The sequence below is a fragment of the Cucurbita moschata genome, unplaced genomic scaffold (genome assembly GCF_002738365.1).
Source record: "Cucurbita moschata cultivar Rifu unplaced genomic scaffold, Cmos_1.0 Cmo_Scf00006, whole genome shotgun sequence".
Lineage (NCBI taxonomy): Eukaryota > Viridiplantae > Streptophyta > Magnoliopsida > Cucurbitales > Cucurbitaceae > Cucurbita > Cucurbita moschata.
The window spans coordinates 2,222,070-2,234,096 of NW_019268522.1; the positions used below are offsets into that span (position 1 = coordinate 2,222,070).

At 37.7% G+C, this 12,027-nt stretch overlaps 2 protein-coding genes across 2 annotated transcripts in view; one reads left to right on the plus strand and one right to left on the minus strand.

The window, feature by feature from the left end:
• Nucleotides 1-3,960: 3,960 nt before the first annotated feature.
• LOC111444097 ((R)-mandelonitrile lyase-like) lies at nt 3,961-7,340 on the plus strand. Its single transcript, XM_023082054.1, has 3 exons — nt 3,961-4,691; nt 5,698-6,544; nt 7,235-7,340. The coding sequence occupies exons 1-3, from the start codon at nt 3,965-3,967 to the stop codon at nt 7,275-7,277; spliced, it is 1,617 nt and encodes a 538-aa protein (XP_022937822.1). The 5' UTR covers nt 3,961-3,964; the 3' UTR covers nt 7,278-7,340.
• A 905-nt stretch (nt 7,341-8,245) lies between these two features.
• LOC111444099 (ADP-ribosylation factor 1) overlaps nt 8,246-12,027 on the minus strand; it is a 5,923-nt gene continuing 2,141 nt past the window's right edge. The window contains exons 5-9 of the mRNA XM_023082058.1: nt 11,770-11,788; nt 10,236-10,347; nt 9,184-9,231; nt 8,798-8,928; nt 8,246-8,570 (exon numbers count right to left, since the gene is read on the minus strand). Of these exons, the coding sequence (XP_022937826.1) occupies nt 8,537-8,570; nt 8,798-8,928; nt 9,184-9,231; nt 10,236-10,347; nt 11,770-11,788 (344 nt within the window). The 3' untranslated portion in view covers nt 8,246-8,536. The remainder of the gene's footprint in view (nt 8,571-8,797; nt 8,929-9,183; nt 9,232-10,235; nt 10,348-11,769; nt 11,789-12,027) is intronic.

The following is a 12,027-nucleotide window of genomic DNA, read 5'->3' on the forward strand; positions in this document are numbered from 1 at the left end:
TTTTTTTTTTTTTTTTTTTTTGCTTCTTTTATTTGTTTCGACATATTTCGATCGAGTAGAAACATGAGCTTGTATAATATAAATATACCTAATTCAAAATCGGTTAATCGGTTAATGCAAGAACTACAGATAAAGGACGAGGATCTCCTATGAAAGATAAAAATCCTATGAAAGATAGAAATCATTTCGTGGATTATGTTACGAATCACGACTCTCCACAATCGATATTATCCACTTTGAGCATAAACTCTCATGGCTTTCCTTTGGGCCTCCCTAAAAGGTCTCGTACCAATGGAGATAGTATTCCTCACTTATAAATCCATGATCTTCTACTAAATTAACCAATGTGAGACTCACTCCCAATAATTCTCAACACATGCTACCAAGGCGTGGCGGGGCACTTGGGTTTTACCTATATTCTGCCAAACAGGTCTTTCATTGAACTATAATTGTGGATGTTATGATTAATTCATGATGTGTTTCTGATTTTGGGTTTGGGTTTGAATTTGGGTAGGTGTTCATCAATGTTCCCTGGTGGTATTTGGCTGTGAATAGAATGATGACCCAATTTCTGACTCATAGAACTAAGAGCAAGTTTGTGTTTGCTGGGCCTTCTAAATCTGCAGAGACCCTTATAAGGTTCGTTCTTAATTGGATTAAAGCTAGAGATAGTATTCTTGAATTATGTGTTTTCGTATTGGAAGCATTGTTAGATGATAAAAGTCCCACGTCGACTAATTTAAGGAATAATCATGGGTTTATAATCAAATAATACTATCTCCATTAGAATAAGGCCTTTTGGGAAGCCCAAAGCAAAGCCACGAGTGTTTATGCTCAAAGTGGACAATATCGGTGTTCATCTAACATGGTATTAGAGCCATGCCCTAAACTTAGTCGTGCCAATAGATAGGTAAATCCTCAAATGTCGAACAAAGGAGTCCAAAAGAAAAAGGAGTTGAGCCTCGATTATGGGGAGGCATACTTTGTTCGAAGGGAGGTGTTGGATGATGAAAGTCCCACATCAGCTAATTTAGGGAATGATCATGAGTTTATAAGTGAGGAATAAATCTCCATTGGTTTAAGGCCAAAACGTAAAGCCATGAGAGCTTATGTTCAAAGTGGACAATATCACACTATTGTGGAGTGTCATGTTCATCTAACAGATACGTGGTAATTTAGGGTAGAAATTTAGAGGTGCAATGGGAGTTAGATATTGATGTGCATGTGTAGGCATGTGTAGTGATGTGGGTGGTTCGAGTGGTGTACTTTTGTATTGTTCGTTAGTCTAAAACATCTCTTTAATCATCGGTCATAATATACACGCATAATTGAAATTTAAGCAATAGTTAGGTAAGTTGATACTGATGTCGATATTGATATCGTCAATGTGGCGTGCACGCATGTGGGTTCGTTAGTTTTGAGAATGTGGGTTCGTTAGTTTGGAGGTTATGTGCTAGTTGATTCTAAAACATCTCTTTCATCGTTGCTATAAATACACACATAATTGAAATTAAATGATAGGCAGTTGAGAGACATAAATAAAACTTACGATGGGTTTGAGGTGAAATGACGAGAGTTGATATTGACGTTGAAAGCTTCTTCCCGGATGAATCCCTTCAGCTTTTAACGTTTTCAGGTACTTTGACTACTTGTTCTACATTGATTTTGAAGCTTCTAGGTCGAACAACGTGCATAGCTTGTTTTCCTTAGTATAATAGTTGCATTGACATGGTAGTTGCTTAGAAATAGCTGATTTATTTCGATCATTATGTTCATTGATATTAAGATTATGACATTAGTGAGTGTCGTCATTTGTTTCTCTGTGTTCTTTTCCTCGGTACAATAGTTACACTGAAGTGATAGTTCTCTAGTTATATTATTTATTTACTTTAGGACCAGTTACATTTCTTTTTATTGAGATTAGTGGAAATGGTAGTTTCCTAGTGAGGGTAGAGCTTTTTTTTTGTTTTTTCACGTTGTCAAAGAGTTCAACAATGAACATAGATCGAATGTCTAATCGAATTGATCGGGTCATGTAGGAACAAGGTTCCAAGTCTACCGATCTGTTAGGATGCCTCAACTGCATACATCACTGCACTTCCACTTGACTGATAAACGACTCATCTCTCTTGAATTCTCAAAACTTCTGTTGCTCTATCCCCGTAGGAGCAGAGAACCCATCGCTTCTGTCGCTCCATCACCATAGGAGCAGAGAACCCATCGTTCTCGACTGTGTTAAACTTCTGTTGCTCCATCCCCATAGGAGCAGAGAACCCATCGCTTCTGTCGCTCCATCCCCATAGGAGCAGAGAACCCATCGTTCTCGATCTCTCGTTATATTATTTCTCTAGGTAATATAATTGGGTTGGGTTACCAATCCAATGAACCCGAACTTTTGGGTTTGTCCAAAAAAAATCTCTCAACCCAACCCAACCCGGACCATCTACACCCCTAATAATATCTTAATATTTCCTTTTCTATTTAATATATCAACTTGATAGTGCCATATAGACATTACCCATCGAACAAACTTTAAGAGAAAAAAAAACATGTCAAAACGACTAAACTATACTTAGATTGGTACGTATGTTAAACCTGATATGTAAAACATGCATGAACGGAAATATGGGTACGCAGATTGCATGACATGTATGAAACTCGAGCAAAAAAAAATCCTTATTTAGAACTCTTTTTATATCTTATTCTTAGGATCAACTCAACGAATTCTTGTTCACGGACATGGAAAAATCGCATACAATTAGGAACGAACACTCAACTAAAACTTACCAAAAGAAACTCGAAGTTGGTATGGAAGTATGGAAATTAGAATATGGTCACCTAACCCCAACAAAATGAGTAGTAGTTTTGACAAACAATCTATTTGACAACATAAATAAATCATTCTTAAATTTTCCTTAAAAGAACATTTTTCATAGGATGTGAGGATATTCTTAACCAAACACAACAAATTTCCCATTTTTTTAGATTTATTATTATTATATGTTATGTTTCTAACTCAAAATGAAGATGAAAAGACAAGAAATTAATGCTAGAATTTACACGGTTCAATCTTCATCAGAAATTTGTTCTACGAAAAAAAATTTAGGAGTGTTAAAAACTTCGATAACTCGAAAAATTCGATCAACCCAATTCAACTCAAACAATTTAAGTTGGATCATGAACTTATTTGAATTGCTTTCGATAAATAAATGAAAAATTTTATAGATTGAGTTGAGTTGAACATGGATAACTTGAACCAACCTAACTCGAAAAATTTATGGTTAGGTTAGGTTGAGTTTACTTTTCAATAATAGTTGTTTCGATTGAAAAAATTTAACAACTCAAACAATTGAATTGTGTCTCAAAAATGTCTCAACTCGATCCGACCCATGTGAGTTGCATCTAACAAATGTCTCAACTTGGATCCAACCCAACCTATAAACCATCTTTCTTAACCCTAAAGTTGCTAGAAATTGCCAAAAACTCGAGCTTTACTCTATAAAAAATTTATGGTTGGATTGGATTGGGTCGGGTTGAATTGGGTTCATTGTATAATAAGAGTTCAATTGAAAAAAGTTAAAGAACTAAAACAAGTGAATTATGTCTGAAAAATGTCTCAACTCGATCCGACCCATTTGAGTTCTATCTAAGAAATGTCTCAACTTTGATCCAACCCAACCCATAAACACTCCTAAAAAAGTTTCTTCACCTTAAAGTTGCTAGAAATTGCCGAAACCTCGAGCTTTACTCTATAAAAAATTTATGATTGGGTCGGGTTGGGTTGAGTTGGGTTCATTGTAGAATAAAACTTAACCCGATCTGACCCAACCCATAAACACCGTACAAAACTTTCTTACCCAAAACTCGAGTTTACCTACTTCGCCTAACATTCTTCCCCTTGGAATTAACTTGTGTTCATATAAAAACCCTAAATTCTTAGCTGATTGGATATGCAAAGATGAACATGAAGCACTCAACCATTGCTACCTTTCTCCTTCTCACCCTCATTTCCATCTCCGTTGACACCAAACCCATTAATCCCTACATGAAGTTCGTGCACAATGCCAACAACATACCAGACCATCAAGAACAACAACCATACGATTACATAGTCATCGGCGGCGGAACGGCCGGGTGCCCGTTAGCCACAACACTATCCACGAACTTCACCGTCCTCGTCCTCGAACGAGGCAGCGAACCAACCAAGTTCCCGTCCGTGTTAAACAAACAAGGCTTATTAAACGCATTCACCGACGATGACGACGGGAAAGGCCCGTACGAGCGGTTCGTGTCGGAGGACGGCGTGGAGAATCTACGAGGGAGGATCTTAGGTGGGAGTAGCATGATCAATGCAGGATTCTACTCAAGGGCTCATAGGGAGTTCTTTGAAAGTGGAGGCGTTGAATGGGAGATGGAGATGGTGAAGAAGGGCTATGAATGGGTTGAGGAGACGGTGGTGTCACGGCCGAGGTTGAGCTCTTGGCAGGCGGCGCTTAGAAGGGCGATGTTGGAAGGTGGGGTTGGGCCTGATAATGGGTTTGATTTGAGAAGCGTTGTGGGGACTAAGACCGGTGGTTCGATCTTTGATGAGAATGGGAATAGACGTGGAGCTGTGGAGTTTTTGAATAAGGTTGAATCTAATAACCTTAAGGTTGTTGTTGAGGCAAGTGTCAATAGAATCATCTTCTCTGGTTAGTAGTGCTCATAAATGCCTCAAATTTTCACTTTTTCTTGCTCTAATTTGATTAAACTTTATAACATTGGTTAGAAAGAAGTCGTGTTGTAAAAGCTCGAGACCACTATTAGTGTATATTGTCCTCTTTAGGCTTTCTCTCTCAGGCTTTCGCTCGAGGTTTTTAGTCTACTATTTGCTTATATTGTCCTCTTTAGGCTTTCTCTTTCAGGCTTTCACTTTCCCTCGAGGTTTTTAAAACGCGTCTGCTAGGGAAAGGTTACAAGTAGATATTGTTCTCTTTGGGCTTTCTCATTCGAGCTTCTCCTCAAGGTTTTTAAAACGCGTTTGCTAGGGAAAGATTTTCACACCCTTATATAAAGGGTGTTTCGTTCTCCTCTCCAACCAATGTGGGATTGTGGGATCTCACACGTGTGTTTTTAATAATATAGAGGGTTAGAACCTTTAAGAGTTGTTCTAAATGATATGTTATAACTTTTTTTTCCTTGTTTTCATCCCTACCACGATTGGGGCAGAGATGCTACACGGAGAATTTGTGGGGATTGTTTCTGCGAGATCCCACATCGGTTGGGGAGTAGAACGAAACATTGCTTTTGTAAGGATATAGAAACCTCTCCCTGGCAAACGCGTTTTAAAAACCTTGAGAGAAGCATAGGCGGGAAAGCCTAAACTTAGTCTCTAAAAGCTTAATAGTTACTACAAGCCCCGATTTCAGATCGAGACCCAACACCCTCACTGACACTCAGAGTAGCAATGTGGAATCTCACCATCCATCTCCTCAGGGCCCAGTGCCCTCGCTGGCACACCATTTCGTGTCCACCCCCCTTCAGGGCTCAACCTTCTCGCTAGCACTTCATCCCGTGTCTAACTCTATACCATTTGCAATGGCTCAAGCCCACCACTAGCCAATAAAGTTCTCTCTGGGCTTCCCCTAAAGTTTTTAAAACACGTCTATTATGAATTGTTCTTCTCAGATATGACAAAGTTGTTACTTTTTTATATAGGTTTATCTGCAATCGGGGTTTCCTATTCCGATTCAAAAGGAAAGACACACACCGCATACATCCGCAACAAAGGTGAGATCATATTGAGCGCCGGAGCCATTGGAAGCCCACAACTTCTCCTTCTAAGCGGAATCGGCCCGATATCTCATCTCTCCTCCCTCAACCTCCCCGTCGTCCTCCACCAACCCCACGTCGGCGAATTCATGTCCGACAACCCCCGTTTCGGCGTCAACATAATGCTTCCCTTTCCACTCCCAACCACCACCGTAGAAGTCGTCGGAACCACCGAAACAAACACCCATTTCGAATCCCTCTCAAATTTCCTTCCATTTTCAATTCCCTCCTCCTTCGCCCTCCTCCCTCCTCACTCCACCTCGCTCAATTTAAGCCTAGTCGTAATCAGCGGCAAATTCTCCAAAGTGGGTTCTGTGGGGTCTCTCCGGTTGAATTCCTCCACCGATGTGCGGCGGAGCCCCACCGTTCGGTTCAATTATTTCACGCAGCCGGAGGATCTGGCGCAGTGTGTTGAAGGGTTGAGGAAAATTGGGGATTTGCTGAATACCCAAACGATGGAGAAGATGAAGACGGCGGATTTGGAGGGGAAAAAGAGAGTTCAGTTTTTGGGGCTGCCGTTGCCGGAAAACATGGCGGATGATGGATTGGTTGGGGAGTTTTGTCGGAGAACGGTGACGACGTTTTGGCATTACCATGGAGGATGTTTGGTCGGAAAAGTGGTGGATGGGAATTATAGAGTTGTCGGAGTTGAAAATCTGCGTGTCGTTGATGGCTCCACTTTCTCCGACTCGCCGGGAACCAATCCTATGGCCACTGTCTCCATGTTGGGGCGGTGAGTTCTTTTTACATTTATTTATAATCAACGAATACTCGCTTCATTGGTACGAGGCTTTTTTAGGAAGCCCCAAGCAAAGTCACGAAAGCTTGTGTTCAAAGTAAACAATATCGTATCATTGTGGAAAGTGTGTTCGTCTAACAACTTTTATATTTTTCATAGTCTAAAATTTAATATTTATGTATATATATATATTAAGTTTTGATTCTATCTCAAAAAAATATCTTTAAATTTTTAAAAATACTCGAGCCCAGATTTCAAATGAATGAAAACGTGACTGAATTGGTCTTGGTCACTCTTCGGGATGGAATGGAAGAGGGGAGAAGATTCTCGAACGAGAAAAAGGATCCAAGAATTGAAGAGGAGTCGTATGAGGTGAAAATCTCATGTATGGTTCTGTCGAGTGGCAGTAAAGGAAAATTAACGGTCAATTTTCCACTATTCACTCCCAAAAAACAAAACTTTGCCTTATGTAAAGTTTTTAGAGTACACTTAACCTCGGGATTTGAAATCAACGGGTATTGGTTAAGGTATATTTGAAATAAAATACTAATGATTTTTATCCAAAATTAACATAGAGTAAGCGGGTATATATGTATGTATGTATTTGTTGTGTTTTTAAGATTATTTTTATTATGTTTTATTTCCATTAGCTAACTATTTTTTAAAATTATTATTTTTTTGTAGGTATGTTGGTCTCAAGATGCTTCGAGAAAGATTAAGTGCGTAAAATCGACGGCTAGGAGTTAAGAAGCCATTTTCTTATTTTACTATAACAAAAAAAAAAATAATAATAATAATATAAAATTGAAAGATATTATATGTTGAAATTTTATATAGTTCACATTTGTAACTCTTTTTTTTTTTTTTTTAGTAATTATATTTAACGTACTTTTATACTTTTAAAACATTATTTGTGTTTAATCCTATTTTATGGCTTTCTAATCTTTCTCTCTCCTTTTCGTGTGTAATTATAATTCAAATTTATCGCTAATAGATATTGTTCTCTTTTTCTCTCCAACTGATGTGAGATGTTACAATCCACCCCTTTTAATCTACTATTTCAGGGTTCAGCGTCCTCGTAAGCAATCTTCTCTCCAATTGACGGGATCTCACACATGGTAACATAACACATCAAAATATAACACAAAATCTAACCATTCATTTACGTATATATATATATATATATAAATAAATAAAGGAGTACATTTTAAGTTGAATGAGAGTGCACCCTGCAGATCTATTATAGCTACAAAACGAACTGGATGTTGATGATCAGATAGACATAGTGATAATAACAAAGGTGTCCCAAAGTGTACAGTTAGAAAAAGTAACGGACCCAAACAGACTATTTATTAGTAATGGGTTTAGACTATTACAAATGGTATTAGAGCTGGACACCGAACAATATACCAGCTAGACACCAGAGATGGATTATGAAACCCCACATCGGTTGGAGAGAGGAACGAAACATTCCTTATAAAATTGTGAAAACCTCCCCAGTAGACGCATTTTAAAACTGTGAAACTGATGACGATACATAATGAACCAAAACGGACAATATTTACTAGCAGTGGACTTACTCGAGCCAGACCTCTGTTGTGTCGATGAATGTAAGAAGTCCTCTATATGGTTTGGCAGAGGTATGTGTAAAAACGCACCCAACCCATAAAATATTGGCAGAGGGCAAAAGGGAAGTGACGAGAAGTACAAATTTAGACAATCTCTGAATAAGAATATGCTTCAAACCAAAGCACTTAAAGATGGGAAACAAGAAAAATAGAGTCAGCGAAGACTCCCAGTGGCCACCATCTTCATCAAAAGCAATTTTACATGTATACCGATAGTTCATTCCCTTAAAAAATTGTGACTAAAAAGCAAGTAAAGCTGGCGAAATCGCTCGGACAAACGCGTTCTCTCCTGCAACTCATAACGCTTAAACACCATATTCATCATCTGGGTGTCTCAATGTTCTTCTTTTGGCTTGAATTAGCCACCTCCAGACTTGAGTGTGTTACTTAACCTGTGCATTAAGAAGCTAATTAGTTTAGATTATATAAACGCGAGCCATGAAATGAGCGAAACCTTCTGACTAGCCATGCTGCTTCAAGCATTTCGAGGAGTCCGAAGTCATTTGACATCGAACTATTTTCTACGAGGTGTCCATTAACCATCATCGTGTCTAATCATTATAGTTTTTTGAATTGTTAAGAAAAACAAACAAAAGTAAGCTACAAATTTACAGCTTACCAATCCAATCCCTCAAAAAGACCTTCTCCTTTTATAGCAGAGGCTTTAAATATAGCCCATTGACGGTTCTTAATCTTGTGCAACTCTAAGGCTTCTGTGACTGCTGCATCATCAAGTGCACCCGGAAGATCCTATACCGAAGTGAAGACTATTGTATAAAAGATAGAAAAGTAGAAAGTGCATTACATTAACCATTTGAATTAAACAATCATGCATTCAAAATATCGAAGACTAGTCTCGGACCTCGTGCTGTGGTCTTGAGAAACAACTACAGAAACAGTGTACAACTCCAAAAAAAACTAGCGTTGAGAAAAAGATGCAATATTTTTTATGTTCTTTTCAACAAAAAAATGCAAATTGTATAGATAATAGGCAATAGCACTAACCTGCTTATTCGCAAAAACTAAGGCAACTGCACCCCGCAACTCTTCTTCCTGAACAAACACAAAAAGGAAAGACTATTAGAACTGGCTAAAAGAAATCAACTGAGGAAACTTATCTAGGAAACAGACTTACACAGCTATTACCAAGCTCAATACTTTAGCCCCCCCCCCAAAAAAAAAAAGTTCGGAGGCATTCAATTTACTTATGCAAAAATAAGACATTGGAACCTGAAGGAGAAGAGTGGCGATGCAAACATACTACTACTGACATCTAGGAACCAGATACAACTTCTGTTAGATCCCACATCGGTGGGAGAGGGGAACAAAGCATTCTATGTAAAACATTGGAACCTGACATTCAATTTACTTCTTATGCAAAAGTAAGACATTGGAACCTGAAGGAAAAGAGAGGCGGTGCAAACATACTACTACTAACATCTAGGAACCAGATATAGCTTCTGTTAGATCCCACATCGGTTGGAGAGGGGAACGAAGCATTCTTTATAAAGGTGTGGAAACATCTCTCTAGCAGACGCATTTTAAAAACCTTGAGGGGAAGCTCGAAAGAGAAAGCCCAAATAGGACAATATCTGCTAGCAGTGGGCTTGAGTCGTTACAAATGGTATCAGAGATAGACACCGAGCGATATGCTAGCGAAGACGCTGAGTTCCGAAGGGGGTGGACACTGGGCGGTGTGCCAGCGAGGACGCTGGGCCTGAAGGGGGTGGATTGTGAGATCCCACGTTGGTTGGAGAGGGGAACGAGGCATTCTTTATAAGGGTGTGGAAACCTCTCCCTAGCAGATGCGTTTTAAAAACCTTGAGGGGAAGCCCGAAACGAAAAGCCCAAAGAGGATAATATTTGCTAGCGGTGGGTTGGAGCTGTTAATCGCAGAATTGAGATATTACTCAGTATCAAATAAAGGCATCTAAACGCATTATTTACAATATTAGATTGAACTTCATTTCCTAATTTCAGAAACACACAAGCTCAGCATTTGACAAACTTCTACATTCTGTTTACCAATTTTGCAACAAGTATCGACCATATTTTACCTCAAGTATTGCATGAAACTCCTCTTTTGCTATCACCAGCCTATCAGTATCACTTGAATCAACCACATAGATTATAGCTTGCGTATTAGGAAAATAGCATCTCCAGTATGGTCTACAACACAACGCAAGAAACTGGTTAGCCTGAATCATTTAAAAAGAAGAGACAAGAAAAATGATAGGAGAAAGAAAGTTTATGTAGGGAACTAGTTATAGTCAATATAAAAGTCAAACATAGATGGGCTGATGTACGTATTAAGTCACAAATACACAAATTATTCTTCGGAAACAATATCTTGTTGACACATGACATGAGAGCCTATTTAAGAAGTCAAATATAGACTCAAGTGAAAAAGATTATAAACTTTTAATTTTTTTCTGGAATAACCTAAGACAACTATTTGTGGTAGAAAGCTCTGCGACAGAAGTTATTGGGTAAAGAATATAATAGAATAGAATATTTTCTTTATAAAAATAATAGAACAGAATGAGCATGGAATTCAAAATCAAGAATGTTTCCCTAAATAAAAACATAAAAGAAAAAAACCAGGTATTAATCTCCATTCGAAACCAGACGCAGAGACAAGCTTCCATAGAATTTGATAAATACACAACAGTAATCATGCAAGCTAATAGTAAAATAATAAATCATACGATCTTATTTCCGAAGAACCGAATAAAGTCCAAACTCATGCCCTTTACATCAGAATTTGGTATTAATGTAATTGTACAGTCATAGCTTCTGGAAAAAAGGATAATAAGCATTCACGAGAAACAATTTTTAAATTATGTTATAATAATTATCAGTAGAAACATAGTACAAATCTTCAATTTAAAAGGAAAAAAGAAGAGAAGAGAAGAAAAGAAAAACACCCTCTTATCTTATCTTTTGATTAAAAAAAATGCATGGTACCCTCCAGCAGAGGAACCTGTCGATCTGGGAATTGTAGGTGGGAGCCAGGGGGAGAACAAGTTGACGTTTGGAAAAAAGAAAAAAAAAAAAAGAAAAGCATCCTACATCATTTAGCCATGCAGGATTGCCTTAAACCATCTTTTAGATAGAAAAAGAAATTTACATTCACAAAGAAATTTACACGAGGAGCTAGGTATCCCAATTCAAGAGTATTTTAACAATTCTAATAAACTATAGAGTTTTCTTTTTCGTCCTTAAAGAAATTCAAAATATATTAACTTCTCTAAAATATCATGAACATTTTTTTTAGTAAATAACAAAATCATAAGTTATTATCCATTGAGGAGAAGAGAGAAAGAGAGAGAAAAAAAATGATAAACTGTGATGAATTTCTACTTTTACAACCTTCCTAGGTTGCATTTGGTATATAATGGCATCAATTCCAGAATGCATCCACCTACAAGCCTCGACTGGCTTAAGCGTTTTTTGTTTTTTTCCCCTTTCTGTTAAACAGATTTCAACTGTCTTTCCTAACATTTACCAGATATTATTTCAACAAGCTGGAGATTTTACCCAACCATCAGAAAAAACTAGAAAACAAGCTGACAAAATGAGAAGACGAACCTGATACTAGTCTGTCCTCCTGCATTACAGACAACAAAAAACAATTAATGAAATAGCCAAGATGCTCAGATAGATTTGACAAAATAATCTAAGAACATTGCAGCAAGAATGCATGCACATATGATCACGCACACATACGAATGCAATGCTTTGAGATAATGACTTCATTATAATATGCATATTGGCCTATGGCTAAATATTTTTTTCCCCTAATGACATTCACTCTCATGACTTTTTTTTTTTTTTTTTTTTTTTTTT

Excerpts from the sequence above, each read along its gene's own strand:
- LOC111444097 (XM_023082054.1), top strand. The coding sequence starts at position 3,965 with ATGAAGCACTCAACCATTGCTACCTTTCTCCTTCTCACCCTCATTTCC. Across the intron at positions 4,692-5,697 it reads CAATAGAATCATCTTCTCTG|GTTTATCTGCAATCGGGGTT; the intron begins GTTAGTAGTGCT and ends TTTTTTATATAG. Across the intron at positions 6,545-7,234 it reads ACTGTCTCCATGTTGGGGCG|GTATGTTGGTCTCAAGATGC; the intron begins GTGAGTTCTTTT and ends ATTTTTTTGTAG.